The 26,305-nt window shown below is 36.1% G+C and overlaps 5 protein-coding genes across 8 annotated transcripts; 1 reads left to right on the top strand and 4 right to left on the bottom strand.

Moving 5' to 3' along the window:
- Positions 1-2,709: 2,709 nt before the first annotated feature.
- Positions 2,710-5,127, bottom strand: LOC124646231 (protein ALP1-like). Its single transcript, XM_047186340.1, has 2 exons — positions 4,711-5,127; positions 2,710-3,663 (listed from the first exon to the last, which is right to left on the bottom strand). Exons 1-2 carry the CDS (start codon positions 4,983-4,985, stop codon positions 2,757-2,759), a joined length of 1,182 nt encoding a protein of 393 aa, XP_047042296.1. The 5' UTR covers positions 4,986-5,127; the 3' UTR covers positions 2,710-2,756.
- A 470-nt stretch (positions 5,128-5,597) lies between these two features.
- Positions 5,598-9,135, bottom strand: LOC124646017 (U2 small nuclear ribonucleoprotein auxiliary factor 35 kDa subunit-related protein 2). The gene is made up of 8 exons (XM_047186032.1): positions 8,845-9,135; positions 8,668-8,741; positions 8,253-8,458; positions 7,849-8,112; positions 7,565-7,741; positions 6,899-7,064; positions 6,678-6,783; positions 5,598-5,922 (listed from the first exon to the last, which is right to left on the bottom strand). The coding sequence occupies exons 1-8, from the start codon at positions 8,871-8,873 to the stop codon at positions 5,715-5,717; spliced, it is 1,230 nt and encodes a 409-aa protein (XP_047041988.1). The 5' UTR covers positions 8,874-9,135; the 3' UTR covers positions 5,598-5,714.
- Positions 9,136-9,192: 57 nt separating this feature from the next.
- Positions 9,193-11,228, top strand: LOC124646019. Its single transcript, XM_047186035.1, has 4 exons — positions 9,193-9,712; positions 9,867-10,064; positions 10,170-10,306; positions 10,440-11,228. The coding sequence occupies exons 1-4, from the start codon at positions 9,514-9,516 to the stop codon at positions 10,590-10,592; spliced, it is 687 nt and encodes a 228-aa protein (XP_047041991.1). The 5' UTR covers positions 9,193-9,513; the 3' UTR covers positions 10,593-11,228.
- Positions 11,229-11,307: 79 nt separating this feature from the next.
- Positions 11,308-15,493, bottom strand: LOC124646018 (uncharacterized protein C18orf63-like). 2 transcript variants are annotated; one of them, XM_047186033.1, is made up of 8 exons: positions 15,213-15,493; positions 14,985-15,123; positions 13,023-13,200; positions 12,843-12,939; positions 12,440-12,536; positions 12,208-12,342; positions 12,018-12,128; positions 11,308-11,456 (listed from the first exon to the last, which is right to left on the bottom strand). In XM_047186033.1, exons 1-8 carry the CDS (start codon positions 15,335-15,337, stop codon positions 11,379-11,381), a joined length of 960 nt encoding a protein of 319 aa, XP_047041989.1. In that variant the 5' UTR covers positions 15,338-15,493; the 3' UTR covers positions 11,308-11,378. The 2 variants fall into 2 exon arrangements, with proteins under 2 accessions (XP_047041989.1, XP_047041990.1); XM_047186034.1 differs by lacking the exon at positions 12,018-12,128.
- A 353-nt stretch (positions 15,494-15,846) lies between these two features.
- LOC124646038 (centrosomin) lies at positions 15,847-24,138 on the bottom strand. Of its 3 annotated transcripts, XM_047186057.1 has the most exons (13): positions 23,984-24,138; positions 23,819-23,900; positions 19,960-20,012; positions 19,629-19,768; positions 19,283-19,402; positions 19,124-19,204; positions 18,978-19,033; positions 18,855-18,891; positions 18,660-18,767; positions 18,421-18,572; positions 18,263-18,334; positions 17,034-18,115; positions 15,847-16,695 (listed from the first exon to the last, which is right to left on the bottom strand). In XM_047186057.1, the coding sequence occupies exons 2-13, from the start codon at positions 23,851-23,853 to the stop codon at positions 16,493-16,495; spliced, it is 2,139 nt and encodes a 712-aa protein (XP_047042013.1). In that variant the 5' UTR covers positions 23,854-23,900; positions 23,984-24,138; the 3' UTR covers positions 15,847-16,492. The 3 variants fall into 3 exon arrangements, with proteins under 3 accessions (XP_047042013.1, XP_047042012.1, XP_047042014.1); XM_047186056.1 differs by lacking the exons at positions 23,819-23,900; positions 23,984-24,138 and adding an exon at positions 21,265-21,701; XM_047186058.1 differs by lacking the exons at positions 19,124-19,204; positions 23,819-23,900; positions 23,984-24,138 and adding an exon at positions 21,265-21,704.
- Between the last annotated feature and the right edge of the window lie 2,167 nt (positions 24,139-26,305).

The raw sequence follows: 26,305 nt of genomic DNA on the forward strand, positions 1-26,305 counted from the left end.
TTGATCGAAAAAACGTTATAAAAAGAGAACCCCATGGTTTTTAGATGTTTTGAAATACTTTTTAAAATCCACAAATTATACTGAATCCAATCATACATATGAAGTTCCTGTCGACTCTGGGTTTTTTTTTGGCCATCTCCTTTAGTAAATGATCACCAACTCTTGACGACCAAATTAATGTATTATTTTTGCCTAAATAAGTCACTGTGATAGCCATAAAATGTAGGCTTATTACCAAATAAAGTATTATGATGCCATATTAAGTTTTGTGTCCGGCTTGCAATGCATGAGTGAGTGTCAGTATGACGAGTGACAGGGGAAAATGGAAGAAAATGACATATTGCGCCGACCCCAAGTAAAATTGGGAACAGGGCAGGAGAAAGTAGAAGAATGTGTTTCTCAATACACTCCCTCGAAAACACACTCTTATCGCACTGTTTAGAGGCATGCAACGCAATAGACAATTTTCCACCTTAGAGCAGGAAAAAGGTCCCCATAATGTTATTACATTTATTGTATCAGGCCGAACTGATTTTTTTGGAGTCAATTTACTTAAACAGGATAGCAAGATGTAAAAACTTTGGTTATCATTTTATATTAAAACGCTGGTATAATTTTGATGATCATTCACTACTTTTGGTGATCATTTACTACTTTTGGGGTAACAATGATTTATTTGGACTCATTTTGCTTAAATAGGATAGCAGAATGTAAAAACTTTGGTTATCATTTTACTTTAAAATGGTGGTTTAATTTTGGTGATCATTTACTATTTTTGGCTTGCGCATGATTTATTTTGGAGTAATTTCACTTAAATAGGATAGCAAAGTGTTAAAACTTTGGTTATCATTTTACATTAAAATGCGAGTTTCATTTTGGTGATCATTTACTATTTTTGTCTGCTATTTGTTACTATTTCTGGTGATCAGTTAAACATAAGCCAATATTTTTAACCGAATCCCAAAAAGGAGGTGGTTCTCAATTTGGATGTTTGTTTTTGGTCGAAAGGGTATATTCCCCATATTTGTTATTAGGTCCAGGATCTGATGATGGAAACCTTGAGAAATCGAGGGCAGCTCTCGAAAATTGTAAGCATAGATAAGGTTATAACTTGACACTCAGATGTATATCTGATAACACTATGAGACAGTAAAGGTTTGGAGCTGACCTGATGATGGAGACCAGAGAAGGTCGAGGGAACTCGACAACCGTACTTCTCTCGTCTCCATCTCCTTCACTGTTGCAGAGGCCTCGTAAATACGAATAATATAAGCACAAACACGAGAAAGTTTAAATATTCAGTTGTCGAGTTCCCTCGACCTTCACTGGTCTCCATCATCAGGTCAGCTCAAAGCCTTCACTGTTGAATAGTGCTACCAGGCAAACACCTGAGTGATAAGATTTCAACCTATGTATTTCTGCAACTTTCGAAAGTCGCCCTCGATTTCTCAAGGTTCCATCATCAGATCTTGACCTAATGATAATGGGACCACCTCGGAAGTACACGCTATCAAACAAAAAAAGAATCATCAAAATCGATAAATAAATGGCTGAGTAATCGCGTAACAAACATACAAAAAAAAACGGTCGAATTGAGAACCTCCGCTTTTTGGGAAATCGGTTAAAAATAAGTCGGCGGCGGCCATCTTTCCATCTTGGACCAGCTTTCGATGAACAGCGAACTATTTGCCCCTTCAAACAATAAAATCGTCATAAAATTTTGCGATAACTACACCTAACTACGGCTCTCGTCAAATAGCTTTGCCGCTCAGTTAAAAAGTTGGAAGTAACGAATCGCCATTAAGTATGGCAGATCTACAGGAATCCTGCACATAAAACACCCGAAGAATAAGTCATTTGCCGTCTTCAGAAACCCTAAAAACCGAAGATTTTTTTTATTCCGGCTACAACGTATTTTCTACCACTGATTTTCTAGCATTTTTTTCAAAATAAATTAAGTCATTTTACTTTTCCTAATTTATTTTCAGATTATGGTAAGTGTACACAAGTGCAATTTAGTAATATTATAATATCAAATAATATAAAATTATTAAATCGATTCTATATTTTAACGAATCGGATCATTCGATGCAAAACTTCTATCACCGTCGCCATCTTGTCTATGCGTCTTCAAATTTAAAAAAACAACTAATGTAAACAAACATGGCGAGTTCGATCAGAATTCCCGGTAATTACGATTGGATTTTAAAAAGGTATATTTCTAAGGCCCGGTTCCCACTACGCCGGACCGGCAGATCTGCCGCGCCGGTAAATCTGCCGGAAGGGCTAGTGGCTGTACAATTTATATGAAGCTATTCACATTATCCCGGGTCCGGCATTTTTGCCGAGCCCGGCATTTTTACCGAGCGTTTTGTCACTACGAATTGCCGGCAGAACGACCGGGCCCGGAGTAATGTGAACGAGTTTGTGCCGGTATCTGTCCCCCGCTCGCCCCGCTCGTGCTCCCCTCGCCCCGCCCGTGTTCCACTCACGTCATTCGGCTCGCATTTTCTGGTAAAAGTAGACGTTTAGCATGGATATTCAAGCAGAAACTTTAATTACGCTTGTCCAAGAGAGACCTGTTCTGTGGGATAAGACCGAAGACGTCTATAAAGACAAAAACTTAAAGTTAGCAGCATGGCGTGAAGTATGTTTAATACTGAAACCAAACTTCGATGAACTGGATGAAAAAGAAAGAAAACAGTACGGTGAGTTTTTAATGTTTTATTGATAAAATGTAAATGCATTGATAAATTTTATTTTATAGCTGCTGCCTGCCACGGAACGGAACCAATATCCGAAACAAAATAATTAGTAAATGATGTCCGTATAGCGTTGGCATTAGGGCCACCTCGACTTGACACATTCCGATTCATGGGTGTCGTTTCTTGTTCTTGTCTATGTTCTATATTTTGGTAACTTTCAAAATTTATACCATCTTTTTCTCTTACAAAATTATGTAAGACTGTACAAGCTTTAATTACTTGAATTGCTGTGTCTACGTTCAGATCTATAGCTCGATGGATTATTCGCCACTTATTTGCCAGAATACCAAAAGCGCACTCAACATACCTTCTTGCTCGACTTAGTCTATAGTTAAAAATCTTTTTATCAGTATTCAAATGTGTACCTCCATATGGACGTAGGAGATTAGGTGTTAAAGCAAAGCCTTCATCGCCAATAAGTATAAACGGTAATTCTTCGTGCAAGTTTTCATGAAGCGGTCTAGGCTTTGGTACATTTAAAGTACCATCATTGATCTTTTGCCAAAATGTACTATCCTTTAATATAGTAGAATCGCATTCCTTGCCATATGAGCCCACACTAATAAAAATAAATCGGTACTCTGAATCGACAACTGCCATTAATACAAAAGAATAATACTCCTTGTAATTAAAGAACATAGAACCACTCTTGGCTGGTTTCAAAATTCTGATATGTTTGCCATCTACTGCTCCAAGACAGTGAGGAAAGTTGGCTTTTCTTTCGAATCCTGAAACGATGTCCTCCCATTCTCTCTCAGTATCAGGCAGCTTAAGGAAATCTGTCTTTAGGTTTTCCCAAATGACGTGGGTCATTTCTTTTATTAGTTTACTTATTGTCGAAACGCCTACTCTGTATGAGTAATGTATTTCTTTGAATGAACATCCTGAAGCTAAATATCTGAAAAAAAAAGTATTTTTTGTTAATACATTATTACTTTATACGTCACCAAGAAACAAATTGTATTGTTTTATGATATTTTTTTATTGATTTCAGGAAAACAGGTTTCAACTAAATGGAATAATATACGAGATTCGTGGCTTAAGACAGTAAAGAAACAAAAAGATGAGTCTAAATCTGGATCTTCGGCCAAAAAGACACGAAATTATTTATATCACGAGCAATTAATGTTTTTGAAAAAAGTCTCCGAACCTCGACCACCACATGAGTCAGTTTCAAAAAAAGCAAGAACCGAGACTGAAGTAGGCATGGAATCAGATTTTCGTTCACCTTTAATTAAAGATAAAAGAAAAATTGATAATAAAGAGGTAAATGACAGGATGGTAAAGTTTTTGGACTCCAGAATAAACCCAGAAAAGGAAAACCATCATCTGTCTTTCTTCAAAGGCATTATACCAATCTTGAACACTTTAACTATCGAAGAGACTTTAGAATTTCAAGCTAGCGTCATGACAATGTTGCAAAAAATTAAAAGTAGGAATAATGAGAGACCAAATTACGGACATTGGCGTGATTCATATAATCAGATGACCGGACCAGATCAGTATTCTGGATACTACACACATAATAGCGTCAATCAACAGGCAACACCTACGCAAGATCAACACCACCCTGGATACTCTACGCAATATAATAGTAGCAATCAACAGGCAACAACATCTATACCATCAACTTCATCTCAGTCATCGAATCCGATTCCAGCTTCGCCATCAGCATCTAGTAATCATTCCATACATTCCCAAGACTCAGATTACTTAGATTTTGAAGGGTTTTAAGTTTGAGTACAAATAAATACATAAATAAGTTATTTGCATTTTTAATTCATAATGATTATCAAATACATACACCCTCCCACACACACACATTATATATATTCACATTCATCAAACAAACATACATAGCAAACATTCATTCATTAATTCAGTCTTAAGTAGGTACCTACGTCAAAACTATTATTACGCAATCTAGTGCATAAAATAATCTTACCTTAGACATATGGCTAATCTTTGTTCTGGGCAAATACATTCTCTGAAACTTGTATCTCGTACTCTTATGTCTAGTCGTCCCAGTAAATCGTCAAAAGTGGTTGCTGTCATTCGAAAATAATTGAAGAACTTTGATTCGTCTCTTCTAAGTTCACCCATTAATGTTTCAAATGTTCCAAGTGAAAATCTTTCCCGTAAAATAGGGTGTACCCAATGTTTTCTTTTATTTTGCCTTCTATTAAGATACCACCACAACACAACAATTTCGTCGTCCATTGTGCGCGCAGGTCCAAATTCAACTGAGGTAAGTACTTGACTGTCTGAATTTCTTCCGGGATCCGATGTAATGTGAACACTCTGTCCGGTGTCCGGTTTCCGGCAGGTCTGCCGGTCCGGCGTAGTGGGAACAGGGCCTAACGGGGTGCTAAATATGAAAGGTTTGAATGCGTAATAATAATTTAAATTTATTTAGTACTCACAAATGTGGTTTGATTGGAAAGAAAATAAATATGAGCGTAAATAATTAGGAAAGTGTATGACTGATTCGCAGACCCCAATTGGGGTCTAAACCGAGCTTACGGTGACATTGATGTTCAGACCCCGATTGGGGTCCGCTACGGATTTGACGGTTAAAGGAGAATCGGGCCCCAGGTAAAATTAGGAAGGGGAGGTATGAGGGGCCTGCCGTAAGGCGGGCAATCGCCGGTGGGGGACTGGACGCCATAGATTCCCAGACCCCCTCCACTTAGGCGAGGTCGGAGTGCCGCTGGGCCTCTTTTTAGTGGGTATACCGGAAACGACTTTACCGGGGAGTCCTACATACTCCTCTCTCGGGAAGGGGATGCGTAATAGCATTTTTAGCCCAGCGACAAAAAAAATAAAACATTATTATTAAAAAAATACCATTTATTTTCCAGAATCTAAGGCGGCTCATAGTCCTACAGTAACATTGTGCAATATTACTATAAAAATATTGCGCATTTCAGTTGATCGTCAAGGAAGTGGCTATCGTCGCTTACTTCGTCGAGGTGAATGACGGCGGTGGTGGTTATCATCATCATCATCATCACTGTATCTAGATCTTCGGCGTCTTTTATCACTTGTAGTTGTAATACAACTACTTCTATCAGAGCGACCTGAATTAATTCTTTTGTGAACCTCCGTTTCCGGAGATTCTGACCACCGCCATGATCGCACTGATGATCGGGAAGATCTAAAAATAATTTTATACGTAATGGTAAAACATTCATTTTAAATGAAAATATCAGTTACATAGAAAGAAAGAAAAAGAAAGAAAAAACGTTTTATTCACGCGAGTGACACAAGGAAAAAAGAGAAAAATACAAAACAAAACAACAACAAAAATTAGATATAAAAAAAAACGAATTACGAAATTACAACAAGAGACACGACACGAGAAGAAGGTACATAACGGGAAATATGTGTCACACCCGCGTGAAATGGCCCTCGCTCAGCATAATGCTGAGACCCTATACGGGACAAAAGCCTCAGCGCTGATTTTCAGCGAGAACCGCTGATTTTCAGATACATAATAATTGTATTTACTATTGCTGCCTTATCTGGATACTTAATTGTTTAAGAGCTATATAATTTTATTTTTTTTTGGTGGGAAATCATTCAAATAACTCCTGTCGTTATGAGCGTGAGCACGCACGCTGCGCAGCGTCTTACTGGCTAGAACCCATCATATTCTATCTAGTGCCCTTTATGTATTTTATTGGCTACTAATTCTTTCGAACAATCCCGGACCCCAAGCAGGCTTCGGCGCCACTGAGTTTTGCTTGCTCTCTTTGAGGAACACGTGAAACTGACGTCTTTAGACGGAAGGACGGTGAGCCACGGAAAAGTCACCACCTACAGACTTCGGTGGACGGGAGCAGTCTCTCGACACCTGGCACCCGTGGAATCGCGCCAGGCGCTTGAACCAGATATATTATTTTCACTAACCTTGGCACATCATTATTGTAACCATTGAACAAATTATTTGGATTTCTGAAAACATGTAAGAAATTACATGCACGTCCTTTTGGACAGCGCCTTCGTAACTGGAGACCTGTAACATAAGATATAAGATATAATTAATATGCACAAAATTTTTTATTAAGTCTCGAAAAATAGGAAATTGTGAGCAATAAGTAATAACTCCTTTTGATCTCCGTATTACTTACCACATACTGCATTTTTCCATGAACTTATGAGGCAGAACTGTAAGGAGAGTTGTCTGCCACCATACCAGCGAGTGTGTAGAGATCGGTATGCCGCCACAGCAGATCGCAACTCAGCAAATTCTACATAAGTGTTTCCTCGAAGATGCTTTTCGTAGTTATTACATACCTGCAGCCAGATGAATTCATAGGCGTTATTTAAAAAAAAAATCTTGCTTTCTATTATTATGCGTACAAATAGTTCATGCACATCATAGAATAATCTATGAATTTGGGGGTGAATTTTAATTTGTATAGAAATGCTCTAATGATTAAAAGTCATGATGAGATTATCTATCACCAACTGAAGGAATAAAAAAATACAAACCTCTTTTATTCAAAATTATTTATCCAGCCTAAGATATGGTAAAAATCTGAAGATAATTTGAGTAGCAATAGTTAAAATAATAAATAATTGTTAAGTGACCAATGACAGCATATATATCTAATTATCATGTGACGTTGGCAAATTGTTAAAACGGTTATTATTACTAGCTGTGTCTAGCAGTTTCACCCTCGTTCTGGGTTTGGATGAAATTGTTTGATGAGGGAGTTTTTGTCGTTTTACCACATGCTTTAAAAAAAACACAATTATTTATGTAACTTCATTACCATGTTTGAATTACCCACCTTAAACTGTATAATTCTACCAAATTTTTCAAATTCAGATAGAACATCATAGAAAAATTCTTTGAACTCTTTGTATGTGTCATTGTCCTCATATTCAAGCATAATATCTGTGTCATATTCATTGAGATTTGCATTACTAAGCCCAAAATGAACATAAAAATTTGTACCTAATAACACCTAAAAAAAAATATTTATCAATAGTTTACAATAATTGTATTAGCAAGATTGCTCCTGGAAAAAATCATAGTCAAGTGTCATGTAACGGATGCATGAAAAGGATATACTTTGCTAATGCCTGGGTATTGATGATTTCTAGAGCACTGATCCCCAAATCTGCAACATGCTGTTTTGGAGAAAAATGGACATAATGCTGCATCAGGTCTTGTCTCATGCATAACTTTCAATTCAGCTGGAGGTTCATCTGAGTCTCCAGACAAGAATTTGTCTAAATTGTTCATGAAAATGTCTTGTTTTCTTTTCAATTCCTCTTTTGCAGCTGCAATCCTTTCTTCTTCAATTTGTTTCTGTTTTTGCTCTAATTCCCATTCCTGAAAAAAAAACTTGTAGTAGTAGACTGGCTATTATTAACCTGCTGTTTGTCAGAGCGCAGAAATGCACGAGACAAACTAGCTGTTAAACAACATTTTGCTTCCAATAAATTGAAAGTAGTAAAATGAAAGAGTCTGACCAGTTTAAGTTTAGCTTCCTGTTCTAAGCGTTTTTGTTTATGCCTTTCCCTTTCTTCCAAAAGTCTTTTCCACCGTGTATTTGCAATAAGTTCAGCCCTCATCCATTTTTCATTTTCCTCGTCATTCTGTTTAGTAATCTGTTCAAGTAGTAATTCAAGCTCAAGTTCTTGTTGTTTCATGTAAAAGTCAGAGAGCATTACTTTATCTGAAGAAAAATAAAATAGTATGAAAGTTTACTTTAAAAAAAGTAGTGAACCTGCAATTTTATTATATGTTTAAAGGTGTCTTGGATTAAGTTTGGAGTTAGCAAATTGACTGAAAAAAGTTAAAAAAGTCAATGAATGCCATGATTTATTATTTCTATTTTCTGTTATTTTAAACTCAAATAATAGATGCAAACAAAGAACAGCTTACCTCTTTCTTTGGCTTGAATAGTACGGATTCGTTTTCTTCTTTCCCTTTTTGCAATTTTTCTCCATTCCGCGTGCCTGGAAATTAACGGAAAATGGAATGCAATGCACGTACACCCCATAGACGACCCACTGACCCGTATTACTAGAGTATTAATGCACGTTAATTATTACTCCTTACCTTCCCATATTTATACAGAAGTTGGTCATAACAAGTAGTGTTAATTAATGTTGAACCTGCAATACATGTAACATGTTTACAAAACAGGATAAGAGTTATTTTGTTTTAAGAATGCAAGTGTGCTGGTCTTCTTTGATAAATCTTGTGTTTTAGTAAACTTAACAAATACACAGGTTTTATTCGATATTTTTATTTGTCTTCTTCAGTTTTGTTTTGGCACTTTTGCCCTACACAGATTACTATGATGTCATAGTATTGTATACTCTTTGTATGATGTTGCCTAATTGCCTTGCCTTGCTTACCTGATTATTGACAAATGACATGACAATGACAATATTGTCAAAAAGACCAGTATTGCTAGTTAAAGTTTAATTTAGTAAGTTTTAATAAAACGCCCCCCGAGGCTACAATGGCATTGAGAATATTTATATAAAAATATTGTGCAATTAAATTATTAGTCGCTATAATCATATCATGCAATCTTAATAAATTACATTTCGAAATCCTCATGTCTTTGGATACAATATTCTAAGCTTAAAAAATAATAACTAAAATGTCATGTTCATGGCACATGCCTACCTATATATGCGGGTAGTTAAAAAATACACAGCATAGAGGAAAGTATAATATATCGGGTACACAGTGTATGTAATTAATTCTCTGGACAACATGGAAAGTAATATTCACAAGATTAAAAATTTGATTATTTGTAAAAAAGAAGAGGAATTCCTTGAAATATTACAATCTGGTTTAGACCCTAATTTCGAAGGGGGGTGGCCAATCAGGCTAGCAGCTCGGTACGGCTGTCCTACCATAGTCGAAACATTACTTCAATTTGGAGCAAATCCTCATCTTTTAAGTGAATCTGGTGAGTTATTAAAAATCTCTAGTTCTGTTAACTATACATAGGTATATGAAAAACATAAGAGATATTTGAAATTCGACACGTGGGTACTATGGGACTCCTTTTCAAGAAGGAATAATAAAAAACTTCGTTTTACAAGTCCATATGAAAATTGCAGGTGCTTCAACTTTACAATTAGCGGTATATTCAGGTGAACATTGGGACACGAATAAATGGAAATCGTTACTGTCTTGTTGTGATTCTTCTCAACTTGCTGATGGTGCAGCCGTAGCTATTATTTTCAATAACGTTGCGGCATTGAAAAAGATTTTATCTACTGGAAGATGTAACACAAACATTCCTACAACTCTAACAGGTATTATTTTATAAGTGATCTGAGTGTCCTAAGTGACGTACTTTAACATTAGCAAGTTATATGTGTGTATGTAGGTACTTAGAAAATATGAATTGAATGTTTCAGGTAAAACTGTAGAACTCTTAGCAAAAGGCTTCAAATTAACACAGTTGCTGAGTATTCCAACGATACAAAATCAAAATGACTATGATGAAACTACAATTTCACCCAGGATATCACGACAACATCGAACGGTAACAAATGTACCTACCTATTTTGTTTATTAATAAAAATAATGAAATACAAACCACACATTACGAAATTACAGAAAGTCCTTAAGTACTTGTTTTGCTCATTCAGCCGTAATAATTAGTCATGTTATGTGAAATTTTACAGGAGTCTGCAGTCCTGTCTCCATATCATACACAAAGAAATTTATCACCGTCAGTAGCCAGATTTTTTCATCAAACAGCAAGTCAGTCATCTTTGTCACCGTCAAGAGTAGGAACATTGCTTCCATCATCATCGCCTAGAACTGACGTTAATTGAAGCTTATTATCATAAAGATTTAGAAGTAGGTAACGTATCGAACACCAAAATTCGTATATAGTATTACTAAAACTAGAGATATTATCCGAGCGACCTAAAAGCCCCGAACGAATCCAATCCTATCATAAAAACATCACAGACGTTCAATGCAATTTTGCAATATTACCTACAATAAAACTAAACCTTCAACATTATCTCTAATCGGCCGATTAATTTGCACAATTCGTAATATTACACAGTTATTGATTTCGTCTTTGATTTCTGTGGTTTTTTAGGGCTATTGTCCGGCGACTTAGAATTAGTTTGATTCGTCTCGTTTAGCTCGCTCGGCTCGAGAACCTATTTTATGTGAAAAAATCGAACTGCATCTCGCTTGTTACCGTAAACAGGCATCTTGGAATGAAGAGTTGTAGAATAGATAAGATGAAGAAAAAATAATAATTTTATACAATTTGACGTGGAATTGCAATTTGTGCATTCGTGATGCTATTGAAACTGACTTTTCCCCTGAATTTTGTTATTTATACCTATTTTGTAATTTTATCTAAATTGTACCTACCTCCTTGCTTCTTGTGATCGTGATCTTACTTTATAATTTATACCTATCATTTGATTAATTTAAAATTTTAATACCAACTGCTTATTTTTATTTAAGAAGACAATGACTGACCAAAATATTATTTCGAATTATTCAATTTACCTATTAATAAAGACATTTAATTAATATAATTTGCTTTTTATTGCAAAAAAGTATCAGAACGTAATAATAAAATTAGGGCTTCTGGTTCATTTCTGACTTCTAGAATATTGAGTAGGTGTGCAGAGGCTTACAGCTTGTGTTTCTAGAAGACAATCTTTTGGAGCCTAAAACCAAAACACTCAATTTAAAGTCTTTTCATAACAACCATTAGGATTATTAAGCTACATTCTAATATCTGAATAACATAGCAACGTTGACCAGTCGGTCATGAGCTCAGATCTGGGGCCCGATTCTCCTAAGTTAATAATGTCAAAATCTAATTGCAATATGATCGTAATACCTAGCAGTTTTAACCATATCGGGCATTCTGCTACTAATAAAAGACCAATCGTATTCGATTGTCATTTGATTGGTGTGCGATTGGTCTGCTATTTTGGTGATTTTGGTCTATACGGTAGTTTGCTGTACAATCATTTTGCAATCGTAAATCATTTGCAGACAAAATTATTCATTATTGAATGATAGAAAAGGATAAAAACGTTTATTTCAAAGAAAAAATAGCGGAATGCCACATACGCTTCAATCGTAATCGAGTCGGGATTGGATCTCAGTCGAATCGAGTCGAACGTGAATCGTATGTCGCTTAAGTAAAATTAGGAGAATCGGGCCCCTGTAGTAACTTAGCAATCTTGGGTAAGTTTCGGCCCGTATAAATCGATACTCACAAGAGATTTACTGTCTTCTGGCTGTATATCAAGTTTAAATATCAGTTTCGTACCGAGAACATTGGCCATCTTGCTCATAAGACAAGTTACAAATCTTGATATTATTAGTTTCTGGGGACATAGGTGATTGTTTTATACAAAGTTAGCTAAACTGCAATTTAAAGACACACAGGCATACAAAGGTACTTACTTCTAACGGCTGTGATGTCGGTATAACAATAGGAAAATTTCTCAAAACGCATTGTTTTGGATAAAGCAAAGGTTCTCCGCGCCAAAATTGGATCGAGTAGTAAGCAGATTCATTTTCGGGTAGTCGATATCCATGCTGTCAACAGAACAAAGCTGTTAATAGTGGAGCTTACCTTACGCATCCCCGAGGTAACTACATTCTAAGCTAGTAAATTTTTTTTTTCACAACTTACTATATTTTTCCAGTGGCGACGCAAATTTTTATAGGATTTGAATTTTGACCCCTGAGGAAAATCCTTATAACTATCTTCGACGATAGCCTTGTTCAAGCTGGAACAGGCAAAATTATAAAATCGCCCATTCTTGTTCACAAGTCACGTCATAAATCTATACAGTTTTTTTCATAAATCTATACAGTTTGTTTTCGCTTCCGCCGAAATCAGGATCTCATAGTCTAAGTCTAGAGCGTTTTGGTGAAATGTGAAGAAAAAGTCTAATTAGAGGAGTTCCGCTGGAAGAAACCCACAGAGAAGAGGGTAGTCATCACGTATATGATTACCACTAACCAGACAAAAGGTGGAAGTAGGCAGGTGTAGGTTCCTAAGCACATAATTAACTTTCAAGTAAGATTACTACCTTGGCAGTACCCTTATCCATTCCCCGGGTAGAAATTCTTCTTCAGTTAACATTAAATTTATTTTAACGGCATCAACTTCAATAACGGTGAAGGTGTCTGAAAGTAGAAAATATTCACTTAGGTACGTAAGTTTGTAGGTAGCGTTTATTTTATGAAATCGAAATTTAAGACTTAATTACCGTTAACGACAATACAATATTTAACTGCTTCTTGAGGTCCTCTTGTAACCAGAAAATCTCTATTATTAATGAGGTAATTATCTTGCAATGTATTCCACACAGGTGCAATTCTGGCAGTCATGGTGTAATGAAAACATTTCTGGTATGTCTCTGGAGTAGCCGATCTTATGCCACCATTCTAGAAAATGTATTAGGTAGGTAGATAGAAATAAATAGATGAACTTGCAAAAAGTACAATTAAAATTTCCGGTTAATATATTTAGCATTTCTGCAATTAATGGTTTCAGTTAATTGAAATATGTATACTTTAGGCGCTGATAGCAGTGGCGTAGCGTGGGGGGTCAGAGGGGGCAAATTCCCCGGGCGGCAGCTTTTAGGGGGCGGCAAAATTTAACCAATTAAAAAAAAATTGTTCGCAACTAGTATCTGCGCCGCTACATAAAACTGTTCTAACAATAACAAAACATTAAACAAGAAAGTTGAAACTTTTTAAACTTAAAATTAATTATTGTTAAAAGGTACTTAAAACACACGTGACACTACATTTTACGTAATTTTGGTTTTGAATCTTAAATAAAAAATAATTAAAATTTCGCGCTCGCTTCGCTCGCGTATTCAGAAACTGTATGCGCTTAATTTTGGATTTGTCAACAAACAAAAAGTTAAGTACGTTTGGGCTAAATTTTACGTAATATTTGGTTTAAGTCCGATAAAAATTTCGCGCTCGCTTCGCTCGCGCATTTGGAAACTACATAGGCATGTTTTTCTTTATTGGCATTTGCTTACCTACACAACTGCCGACAGGCGTTTAGCAGAGTGCTAATTTAGGTAAACCGATGAGGTGGTCCCCGGCAAGACAAACTTTAGTAAAAGTGGTCCCTCATGACTAAAAGGTTAAGAACCACTGGTTTAGATAAACTTGAATGCTATAAGCAATACCTTCCTAGATACAAGCCAAATTTCACGCTTAGGCATAGTTCCATGGAAACTAGTTTAAGTGTTAGTCCCGTAAATTAAATTAATTTGTTAAACAGTTTAAAGTAACCCCGCTTTTTAAATTATTTCAATTTCATATATACTTATAGGTACCTACTTCGCTAGCCTGCGTACCTAAAATAAGTTTAAAACCTTCAAGAAATCAAGTAACAAAGATATAAAAGAAAAGTCTACTTGAGAACCTCCCCCTTCTGCCGGGGCTGCGGGTTGTTCGAAAGTTACCGCGGCTCTGGAACATAAAAGGCCTTCAACGGAACACGACGGTTTTTAGTCAGTAAGAGTCTGACACTCCCTCACCGCTGCTAACCCACAGCGGGAAGGGTCATTTGATGATTTTTAACGTCGATACAAAAAAAAAACTGTTTTTGAAGTCGGTTAAAAATGACAAACGGCCAGTAACACTTGTTAAAAAAAATACACGGGAAGGGGCGGCAGAATCGACAACTGCCCCGGGCGGCAGATACCCACACGCTACGCCACTGGCTGATAGCATGGTGGCTCACCGGCTAACCTGCAGTAAAACGTCTACCAATTTCAAAGTGAAAATTTCGAAAAATAGCAGGGGCCCGATTCTCCTAAGTTAATAATGTCAAAATCTAATAGAAATCGAGTCGCAATATGATCGCAATAGCAGTTTTAACCATATCGGGTATTCTGCTACTAATAAAAGACCAATCGTATTCGATTGGTGTGCGATTGGTCTGCTATTTTGGTGATTTTGGTCTATACGGTAGTTTGCTGTACAGTCATTTTGCAATCGTAAATCATTTGCAGACAAAATGATTCATTATTGAATGACAGAAAAGGATAAAAACGTTTATTTCAAAGAAAAAATAGCGGAATGCCACATACGCTTCAATCGTAATCGAGTCGGGATTGGATCTCAGTCGAATCGAGTCGAACGTGAATCGTATGTTGCTTAAGTAAAATTAAGAGAATCGGACCCCTGATGTCCACGGTACTTACCTGAATTAGCGAAAACTTTACGAATAACGAAATTAATTTATCGTAATCGTCCCCTGCCTTATTAAAAATTATATGAACTTGTTTAACATCATTCTTGTCAGGACAAGCCAATATTGATGAATTGGAGAAGATGATCATTCTGTAAAAGATCGGGTTTTAAAATTGCCATAATAAATTGTAAAATGCACCGTAATTTCACAAGGAAATAATTCAGGTTTATTGCTAGACCTGCATTTCAGTATTTTCCAATGGTAATCCGATGGTGCGGATGTATCATGCTTGTCTTTTATGTTTGCAATAGCTATAACGTAGCCCAGTTCATTTAAATCAGGATTTACTATGTTTATTTTCATTTTAACGATTTGATGTTGGTTCTAGGAATAAGCGAACTGGTATCTGTTGAAATTACTATTGTCTCATCACTCTCACTAACACAACGTACGAACAGAATAGTAAGATTTTAAAACAACAATTTAAATTAAATAAATATTTTTTTAGCAATCTATAAAAAAGCGCGAAAATTGAATGAAATGTAATCTTCTATTTTTGATTTATGGCAAAAACGTTTTTTTTTCGACCCTTCTGTAGTCCTGTAGTCATATATGTATACGATTGCTAATCTATCGACTATTCTTTTTATCTATGGTTATTACACTGGCAGATTTCCCTCGCGTTGCAAAACCAGGCCGAGACATACCGGCAGTTTTGAGCACTGTGGCTCCGGAAAACCGAGCGTAAAATACGCTGGTTTGAAACAGCTGGGGAATAAGATTTTTATATGCTTTTTTATCCAGTGCAGGAAGTTGTTCCATCGACGTGGGAGATAACACGGGGAATAGCTAGTATAGTAATAAAATTCATATTTAGATTAGGATTTTAATCAAAATAAAATAATTGTTAGACATAGAGACAACTTTATCGATAAATATTTTACAAAACTCATGTACACGTTCTTGGTAGTGAGCATTCTTTCAAATACCAACATGTTTTACAACTAATTTTTAAAATTAACTCAATCACAGTCTTTGATTCAGTCATCAGTAGTAATGTGGGGTCAGACAATTTTGTCCAATAATTCAATACCTACTTATAAAAAGCTTAAACTCAAGTTAAAGATCTTTTTTCAAATTATATTTATCATCACCTTGCACAGTATATGTTTGTGAAAATTTGAAGCCTAGAGTATCACTTGTGACACTAGATTGTGATTGAGTGAATGACAGTTTGTTTGTTTATTATTGTACTGTAAAGCTAGTTAACGTTTTCTTTCCTTGGTTAACTTATGCATTTATAACTGCCTATAGTAATAGTCGTTAGCAGTGTAAGTAAACTATAACAACGTTCAAAATTATTCAATACTTGTCAAGATACAAAATTCCATTCAACCTGACACATCTTATTGTCGATTACATAATAATTATACACATAAACAAAATCATTTATCTTACATTGTCATCACTTTTTGTGCAACCTTGGAAAAGGGTCCCAGAGAAATTACAATCTCTGATCTATTTGAATGGGTCTTGATTTTCAAACTGATCACGGGCTTTTCGCAGTACTCCTTGAGTTTTGTGTATTTCTCTACAAATAGCTCGCTGAACACTCCGCTTACGCATATTAGCGGCATTTAACTGCATCAGAGTTTCAGCGAGAGTGGCCTTGGTCCTCGCGAGCTTCTGCTTTAATGTGACATTCTCTTCGTATAACGAGCCTGGAAACAATGTAAATAATATTTAGATAAGAAAAGTGATTTTAAATATATTGATAAACAAAACGCCGAGGTAAAAAAGTTCATTTTTATCTCGAAGTGTCGACAGTCGCGGAGGGAACTTCTTCCCGTAACCGGATAATGTACAAACTACCAAAAAATCCTCTTTATGAGCCAGGACAGTATTTGTTTGCAGTAAACACTTTTACAGGCGCTTGTCTTGTGTATTATAATGTTAAATTTACTCGGTGGCTGTTTCTTACTCGATTAATCACAAAACAAGAATCAATTTAACAGTTACAGCTTAGAAAGAATACATTCAAGATAATAATAAAACTTACGGGGTGAGAGTGCGACTGGATCGTTTTGTTCTAAGCTCGACAGCCTATCACTGTCGATGCCTTGATCTGGTGAAGTTGGTCGTTCTTCTTCAGAATGATGAGCGTCGTGTACAATAGCTACTTTATTATTAGGCTCTAAAGCCATTTTGCGTGTTACTTCTATTTCAAGCCGAGAATTTATTTCTAATGCATTAGAAAGCTTTTCGCGTGTTTCTTCTAGTTCTCTTTCTATACGTAGTCTGTCATGTTGGGCGCGAGCTCTTTCTAAAGCTGCTTGTGAAGCTTGCACGGTGGCTTCGTCAGCAGCACGCTTTAGGGAACGTTCTGTGTCCATAAATGTAGCTTCCAACTCTTGTCTTTCTGAACGCATTTTTTCAATTGATTGTACAGACTCTGAGAGCTTTTGTTCAACATCTTTGAGACGGCATTCCAAGCCCGTTACTTTAGTCCTTAACTCATCTATGGTTTTATTAGCTTCAGTAAAACTTAGTTCTTGAGAAATTATATTTTGTTTTAATTCTTGATTTTCTGTAAGCAGTTCATTGATTTGTTCTTTTGAAAACTCCAGTTTATTATTTAAGTCATTGTTTTCTTCCTCCAATTGTTCATTTCTCTTGGTGTAGTGATTCAGTTCCTCAATCAATGCTTCACTAGATGGTTTATTGTCTTCTGATCGAGAACCATACGATATACGAGCACGCCGAGAGCGAACTTTACCTATGTCAGTACTAGATTCACGTAATCCGACACCTGTATCGCACAAACCAACCCGAGCCAGCGACACGTTTCTATCTGGCTCTGACCAGCATTCGGACTCCGATATAACATCTGCTTGAGGGAAATGTTTCATTAGGGCCTTTCGGTGGCTTGAATATCTGTTATCATCACTACATGCTACATGGTGTCCGAACATCATAGTAAGATCTTCAATTCTTAGCGATTGTGATATATCCAAATTGCTTTCATCCATAGTGAATTCCTCCGGTGCCATAGATTCGTCTAATTCTAGACCTACGGGCAAGGCAAGACTTTGTTCTAGTATACTCGCAGCCAATTTTTTCTTATCCTCTCCAAGCACACATCTGTTAAAATAAATAGAGATTTAACGTCCAGACAGAATCATCATAGAAGCATTTTGTTTCCATTAGTTAAAGGCTTAGAAACCAAGTGAACGAAGTTTCAGAGATATCTACACTCTACAGTAAGGGCATTATGAGAGTTATACATACTTGTGTGATAGTAATTTATCCAAGAAATATGCCAATCCTTGTAGCCTTTTAGTAAGCAGCTGTTGAAGATTTCTGAAATATTTTAAGATTACATAAAATAAAGCACATATACAGTCAATAGTGTTATTTCGTGGTGTAGGTGTGGTATATATTCTTACCCCGCGTCCATATTTTCATTTTTCTCAAAATGTTTTTGCAAATCCCTGACTTTGCCTTCCAAATCCTTAATATGTTCATCTTTACACTTCAAGATTTCCTCGTATTTCTCTAATTGTGAGTCACTCACGTGTGCATATACCAATTCCTTATCCTAAAAAATATTCATATTATTGCAATTTCAAAACGATTTGGTACAGGTCAAATGTAGAATTACGTAGTAACTATGGTCAAAACTTACTAATTTCACTTTCTTAATTTCTTTGTCTTGTTGCTGAATTTTTTTCATACATCCTTTGATCATCTGCAATGCCTTCTTGTTTTCTCTACGTAATTTTACGAGCTCATCCTGTAATGTAGATATTGTTGTATTCATAATAGCGCCCGCGAGAAGCGCTTAAAAACATGTTAAGTGTAATGTATTCAATATACTTACCAAATCTTCATTATTTACTGTAACAGCCAAATAATCCCTGTAAATATAATAATAAATATTATTTTTCAAATGAATTAAACACAAGACTCTTAATTATTTTTTTCGAAATTATTTTTCACGTACCCGGCGGATTCAGATTCCGCACACGTATCATCGACTGGCTCTCTCTTTTCAGGTTCCTGAAATAAGTAAAACAATTAATTAAACATAGATACATATTTTTAATATATTTTGTACATAGATATGTCTTTATATATCTTTAAATTTACCAGATCATATGAGGTGATTTCTTTTTTTACAATATTGCTGTTATTCATAGATATTTCCACACTGTCAGTTGATATAGAACCCTGTTGAAATCAAAGATGTCATTTGAATTACTTCTCATATTGAAATAACGTAAGGAACTGATGTCATTCAATACATACTTGCTGTTCCAAAACATCGATAGCTTCTGCAGCTGCAGCAAGAAGCTCTTGTTTATCAGTGAGCTGTCGTCTTAGTTCTTCCACTTCCACTTGAAGGCGAACATTGTGTTCCAAAAGTCCCTAGAAATTAACATGGACATTAGACATTCCTACAAACTACAAAGAAAGCTAGAAAATAATGGCGTTAATCACTTCATATTAAAAAACAAAATCCTCCGCCGTCTGTTTCGCGATCAACTCAAAGACGGATTTCATGCGGTGTGAGGCCGTATTCCGAACACACGTAAATCTGTCGCGTTTTCCAAACCCTCACTATGTGAGTACCTAAAAACAAATGCATACTTACTTGTACAGCTGGCGGAGCTCCGGTACCCAACTTCTCTTCAAGAAAATATATCCTCAGTTTCAAATGGAAATTTTCCTTTCTTAAGCCATTGAGTTGTTCTTCGTATTGTTTCATACTAATACCGCTTGCAGTGGTAACATCTGTTAATGAGGTTTTAAGTTAGTACACTACGAATATTTTTATTTTGTGAGATCAAATAATTACTAAACACACAAAAAAAAAATAAACAGATAGATCTCAAACCCTTAGCCAATGCAAGACAGGGCAACGCGTAAAGGCATAATATTATTATGTGATATATGGAAAGCATAATATTAAGGACTGTACGTACCATGCCCTTCAGATGGGGGTAACGCCATTTCCTGTAGTTTCCGTGGGCTGGTACTGTGAATCAAACGAAACCTATTTGAGCCCAAGGATTCACGGCAATATTTTGATGCCGAAAACAATAATATGAGGAGCAATGTCCGAACTGGTAGTATAATTAATTTCCGAAGTTATATTATAAATGCATATTAAGTATGTGTTGTTTCCAGGAGCAAGGCTTGGTTAAAAGTTTGTTCAAAGTTAATTTTAGCACTGGAACGGAATCATAATGTAGCGACTGAGAATCGTCCGGCCAGTGTTTCTATAATATTCTTTAAATACTTGTGAGTGCACCTTTTCTAGCACAAACAAGTTAACGGGATGTGGTACTAGACAAGGCCAGGGCAGACCGAGAGGAGCCCAGTGTAGCGGATTTTTATTGAAATAAAAGCCGCGCGACATACGCACGATGCCCCGTGCGCATTTCGCAGTTTTCTGGTTGACTACATTTAATTGAATCACTAGACCGAACGTTGATTGAACAACCATCACTCAACGTGCAACTAGTTAGCGGATGGTAACATAGCCTTTTGAACAGTGCGGACATAACATCAGTCAGGTGATTGAATTTAGATATTTTCTTTTTCTACTGCGAGTACTGCGACGCTATTAGTCACCAAAACAAATATGGCGTCAAACAGCTCACACAGGTGGCACAGTATTGTTTTTTTTTTTTTATGAAATTTACTTAAAACCGCGTTACTTATGTAAAATAATGTGACCAGAAGGATTCCACTCCGCTGTGGTCCCTCTCGGCCTGCGCTGAGCCATAGCATTCGAAAATCAACTTAAAGCCGTTCCGTTCGGGATATACCGCGTATTTTCTAGGATGTGCGAGCATGTTTTGTCAGGTTCATATTATGCACTTTATTAAGATAACTTTAGAGTAGATTTTCCAGTATCTTATAAAAATCGTATCCGCTGCGCTCTTCTTAGTCTGCGCTGGGCCTATACCACCGAAAAACTATAACCATCAAGACTCCAACTATCCATCAAGTTTTTCGTAATTTTGCACCGGTAAAAAAATCAGTACCCTTCAATAAATCTTCTCGTTAAATTACTATCAATTTTAACAAGACAGTACATTATATTTTGTATGCTGGCAGAGTAGAGGGTAAACATCGTCAATAAAAACAATGAACACTATCTACGTTTGGGTTTTATTTTGGGTTCAAAAGCCATTCAACAGGTTCTTAAACGTCTAAAACGTAATAACTTAGGTACGACTGGGAAACTTATGTTGTACAATTCTAATCCACATTAAGCTTACCTAAAAGGAGATGATATACCAGCTGCCTGTTTAGAGTTATGCATTCTCGGTAATGTTGCCATTGTATGGGTATTTGTTATATAACTACACCATTTAATTAAATGAACACACTAACAATAACACTACACATAGGTACAAGTCCTATAGTAAACACAACACGATGTATAATTAACTCAAATCGAAGACGACTTATTTATGTCGAATGCCAATTAACAGATAACAAAATGTTATACTGCGTAAGTAACACAACTGTACCTACATTAAAACTTCACTAATATAAGTAGTACAAAATATCTCATCAAAATAGTAAATAAACAATGGCGTAATTAGTAAATCACTTTCATCTATATTTGACGTGGTTCACGATAGGTTACTGAATTTAGGACGGCAAGGATGTGGGACTTCGAGCGGCATTCGGGAACGATCGCATATCATCGGGAGTAGTCCAGCGTGTTACGCAGATAGTCAGCGTTTTGGTACATATTATAAAGGGGATAGGAAAAGAGAGAGATGGATGCTGCGTTGCAAGACAGAGATACATGGAGTATAGGCGGATACTGTGAACTGTACGATATACAGAAATAGAAGTGGTGGCGCCATTAAGTGCGGTTGTTCTAAATTTCAATTTATGCCTTACTTCCTACAATGATTTACGCTAGACGACGACCTCCAACTTAAAAAGATGCAGCTATTTAAGATTAGCAGCGTAATGACAGCGTAATTTAACTGTGCAGTACCTACCTTATTAGGTGCATAATTTTTATAAAATAAGAATAAAGTGCTTAAGTAAACAAGCAAAGCAGCTATTGAAATTATCTTCAGCTCGCGACAGAGAAAGGGCTTTTGCATACCCACAAACAGGTCGTAAGCATATCGTTACGACGACGTTACGCCTACAAGCCGGGTGTTGTTCAAACGAGTCCTATGTATCGTTTTGGATATTAGTTAAAATCTGTTGTTCCATGAGGACTTTTAATAGATAAAATTCACTTAATATTAAAAGAAGCTTATTTCATTTAGGTATCTTTTTATTCATAATTAGCCGTTTTCCCGCGGCTTCACCTGCGGTCCGTGGGAACTACTGCAAGTACCGGGGTAAAATATAGCCTATGCTATGCGGGAAGAGTGTAGCAACATTAAGTGTTTCCAACAGTGAAATAGTTTTTCAAATCTGTTCAATAGTTTTGGTACAAACAAACAATGTTTTCCTCTCTATTATATTAGTATAGATTATGTATCATATTTATTTATTTAAAAGTATGATAAGTAACATTGACCAGACAAGAAAAGTGGGGCCAAATTATAACGCAGTGGTATCCTAGAGATGGCAAAAGACATAGAAGACGACAACAGATGCGCTGGGAGGATGAGCTCAAATTTACTGCGGGTTTCGAAGTGGAGGAGAGTTGCTCAAGATCGGAACCAATGGAAGCTACTGGAGGAGGCCTTTGCCAACAGGCATACTGAGTTGAGAGACATTTTATAACTACAACATACTGTTAACACAATCTAAGGATCAGTTCTCTCACCCAGTCCAAAAGGCTAAATAAATAAAATAAATAAGTAACATTGAGAGTATATTTTTTACTTTATGAAAGTGAAAAATACAGTGAAGGTGAATGCTTTGACTGGTAGCAGGAAATTAAAATATAAAATTGTTTTCCCTAAGTTATAGCTATAAGCTACATCATTCGTATTGACAAGGACCGCGGACCTTCCACTTGAGTATGTGATTAGTAACAGCTGTTGCTAGTCACTAAAAACATTTTTTTGTTTTAGTAACACATTTTTTTCTAATTTCTTGTTTTTTCTATGTCTAGTAAACATAAAAACAAAACAAAATAAATTCATAGTTTAAAAACATGCTTTTATGAATGCATGTAAAAACTAAAACATCCAAATCAAAGTATATTACAAGATTTTTCAAATCCTTCCACACTCCACATAGCTATGATATGAGTTCCAACATGAAGTATAGTTAAATATCTTCCACATCCCACCATCAGATCAGTTTAACAGTAACAAATTATTGTATTGTCATCAGAACTACACACCACTGCCAATTTTCATGGCGCTATGATCTATGTATAAATTAGTTATTTTAGATTCCAATCCATTAGATAGTCACGTAGAACTCATACAACAGTGTTGAAAATAAAATACAAACTGATACCATCTTATCGTTGGGATGGTAAAAATAGTACATATTTAAATATTTATGTACATCATCATTTTAAAAGTTACAATTTGGTCAGTGGGTCATTTGAGGAGCCTAGTTTCTATCAAATAAGTTAAAAGTCAACTAATTGGAATAATCACTTGAATAAGTTAAATCAATATTACATTCCCGATATGCTAAAAAATTGATTTTCTGAAAGTTTTCTATTTATTTACGTTTATAGTTATGCCATACTTATTTTAATTTTATATTATTCTGTTTGTTAATTTAGTACATGGAAACAACTTTGTAACAAAACGGAACTTAAACAATATTATTTTGACGGAGTTACTACAGTATATGACCATCAAATTTATTGACTAAACCTTTACTCACATGATACCAACTTCCGAAGGCATTAATTCAGCCATCTCAAAACCTTCGATCCTCACTCGAATCTGCTATTTTAGTCGGTACACTGGAATAAAAACAGTAATGAGCTCTCTAAATTTTATTATTGCCCAAGCCTAATTTCTGATTTCAACAAGAAAGGGAAGTTACCTGATTATATCGAGGAACTCGTAAACAAATAAAAACTCGTAAGCAAATCTCACAAACGACTACCTATGTAAATTAAATTAAATTGACGTTTCAAATCAAAAATCGGCCGTTATTTCACCACGACTTCTCAGACTTTTTTGATGACAAAAAAAAAACACACAGACACGCAAGACTTTTTATTAAGCCATAGATTATAAAAAAAAAACTCTATCAAAGTTGTGGAGTTTCATCCCCGCCGAGCCATTTCCCAAATATGTTGGGGTCGGCTTCCAGTCTAACCGGATTCAGCTGAGTACCAGAGGCCCGATTCTCCTAATTTTACTTAAGCGTCATACGATTCACGTTCGACTCGATTCGACTGAGGTCCAATCCCGACTCGATTACGATTGAAGCGTATATGGCATTCCGCTATTTTTTCTTTGAAATAAACATTTTTATCCTTTTCTGTCATTCAATAATGAATCATTTTGTCTGCAAATGATTTACGATTGCAAAATGATTGTACAGCAAACTACCGTATAGACCAAAATCACCAAAATAGCAGACCAATCGCACACCAATCAAATGTCAATCGAATACGATTGGTCTTTTATTAATAGCAGAATGCCCGATATGGTTAAAACTGCTATTGCGATCATATTCGATTTTGACAATATTAACTTAGGAGATTCGGGCCCCAGGGGCCCGATTCTCCTAAGTTAATAATGTCTGGCTTCTGACTATCCGTAAAGTTGTGGAATTTATTCATCGATATAATATTATATGTATGTACGTTTATTAATTAAACATTGATTTTAAAATAAATTAAAAAGAGCGAAATTACCAGTGGCCAAAAGATCCACATTGTTTCAGCAATTAATAAATTATAAGGGTTCATTTAAATTGTATTAATGCAACTGGTATTTTTATGTTTTTTAGGAATGCGTCGATGGGCAGCAGGAAATTAATTTTGCTTTTTCTTTGATTTCTCCATTCATCATAGATCATCATCATCATCATCATCATCTCAGCCATAGGACGTCCACTGCTGAACATAGGCCTCCCCCTTTGATCACCACAGATAGGGCTGCCATCCGTTCGGGTTTCCCCGGATTTGTCCTCGTTTGGAGGCCGTCCGGGGGACGTCCGGGCGGGGTTTCAAGAAGTGTCCGGGGAAAACCCGGACATTTTTCTTACGAGTTGAATTACAATCGACACACAGACTGCAGAAGTCGACGTGTCTCAAAACTCAAAAATTGTCGCGCTCGCTGCGCTCGCGGCTTCCTTTCTTGACACTATCTTTTTTTACGTTTAGCTACTTTAATATCCCAATATTCAAAAAATGTTGCGCTCGCTTCGCTCGCGGCTTCTTCAGTTTGCGGATTTTTTTTATTATACAAGTTTAGGTGCTTTAGTGACCAAAAACTCAAAAATTTTCGGCGACTTCACTTTACGGTTGTTTGTATTTTTCAACATTTTTTTTTGTCTAACCTATCAAAAAGGTAGCGCCGTTTTAAGTCCTATTACTAACAAGAAGCTAACTCCTAGTTTCCATATGAGCTTTCTTATTTATGACCTTCGAAATATTAAGTCATAATCTTGCAATACTAGGTACCTACTACTTGAGCTAGATATGGCCCTGACGTTACATGTAAGGAAGCACCTCATTGAATTTAAGTATATAATAGTAATATTAAAAACTAGGTCTTGTTTTGTTAAAAAAAAATTCGGACTCGTCCGGGGTAAAAATGCGATTTACGCCAAATGTCCGGGTTTTTTTAATATTTGCCCGGGTTTCGCAAAATTCGAAATGGCAGCCCTAACCACAGATACCTGTTGGAAGCGACCTGCATCCAGCGTCTTCCGGCGACCTTTATAAGGTCGTCTGTCCACCTCGTTGGTGGACGTCCTACGCTGCGCTTACTAGTCCGTGGTCTCCATTCCAGCACTTTTCGGCCCCATCTGCCATCTGCTCTGCGTGCAATATGGCCTGCCCATTGCCACTTCAACTTGCTGATCTGGGGCCCGATTCTCCTAAGTTAATAATGTCAAAATCGAGTAGAAATCGAATCGCAATATGATTGCAATAGCAGTTTTAACCATATCGGGCATTCTGCTACTAATAAAAGACCAATCGTATTCGATTGACATTTGATTGGTGTGCGATTGGTCTGCTATTTTGGTGATTTTGGTCCATACGGTAGTTTGCTGTACAATCATTTTGCAATCGTAAATCATTTGCAGACAAAATGATTCATTATTGAATGACAGAAAAGGATAAAAATGTTTATTTCAAAGAAAAAATAGCGGAATGCCACATACGCTTCAATCGTAATCGAGTCG

The sequence above is a fragment of the Helicoverpa zea genome, chromosome 3 (genome assembly GCF_022581195.2).
Source record: "Helicoverpa zea isolate HzStark_Cry1AcR chromosome 3, ilHelZeax1.1, whole genome shotgun sequence".
NCBI classification, from domain to species: Eukaryota; Metazoa; Arthropoda; class Insecta; order Lepidoptera; family Noctuidae; genus Helicoverpa; species Helicoverpa zea.

Bases quoted from the DNA above. Each gene is read 5' to 3' on its own strand.
- LOC124646019 (XM_047186035.1), top strand. From the start codon at position 9,514: ATGGAAAGTAATATTCACAAGATTAAAAATTTGATTATTTGTAAAAAA. The intron at 9,713-9,866 runs GTGAGTTATTAA...TGAAAATTGCAG, and splicing joins TCATCTTTTAAGTGAATCTG to GTGCTTCAACTTTACAATTA. The intron at 10,065-10,169 runs GTATTATTTTAT...TGAATGTTTCAG, and splicing joins CATTCCTACAACTCTAACAG to GTAAAACTGTAGAACTCTTA.
- LOC124646231 (XM_047186340.1), bottom strand. From the start codon at position 4,985: ATGGACGACGAAATTGTTGTGTTGTGGTGGTATCTTAATAGAAGGCAA. The intron at 3,664-4,710 runs GTAAGATTATTT...TTTTTTTTTCAG, and splicing joins AGATTAGCCATATGTCTAAG to ATATTTAGCTTCAGGATGTT.
- LOC124646018 (XM_047186033.1), bottom strand. From the start codon at position 15,337: ATGAAAATAAACATAGTAAATCCTGATTTAAATGAACTGGGCTACGTT. The intron at 15,124-15,212 runs GTCTAGCAATAA...GATCTTTTACAG, and splicing joins TGGAAAATACTGAAATGCAG to AATGATCATCTTCTCCAATT. The intron at 12,343-12,439 runs GTAAGTTGTGAA...TTCTGTTGACAG, and splicing joins GTCGCCACTGGAAAAATATA to CATGGATATCGACTACCCGA.
- LOC124646038 (XM_047186056.1), bottom strand. From the start codon at position 21,326: ATGGCAACATTACCGAGAATGCATAACTCTAAACAGGCAGCTGGTATA. The intron at 18,892-18,977 runs GTACGTGAAAAA...TTATATTTACAG, and splicing joins GCGGAATCTGAATCCGCCGG to GGATTATTTGGCTGTTACAG. The intron at 18,573-18,659 runs GTAAGTTTTGAC...AATATTTTTTAG, and splicing joins AAATTAAGAAAGTGAAATTA to GATAAGGAATTGGTATATGC.
- LOC124646017 (XM_047186032.1), bottom strand. From the start codon at position 8,873: ATGACCAACTTCTGTATAAATATGGGAAG. The intron at 7,065-7,564 runs GTGGGTAATTCA...ATCTGGCTGCAG, and splicing joins GTAGAATTATACAGTTTAAG to GTATGTAATAACTACGAAAA. The intron at 6,784-6,898 runs GTAAGTAATACG...CTTATGTTACAG, and splicing joins ATGGAAAAATGCAGTATGTG to GTCTCCAGTTACGAAGGCGC.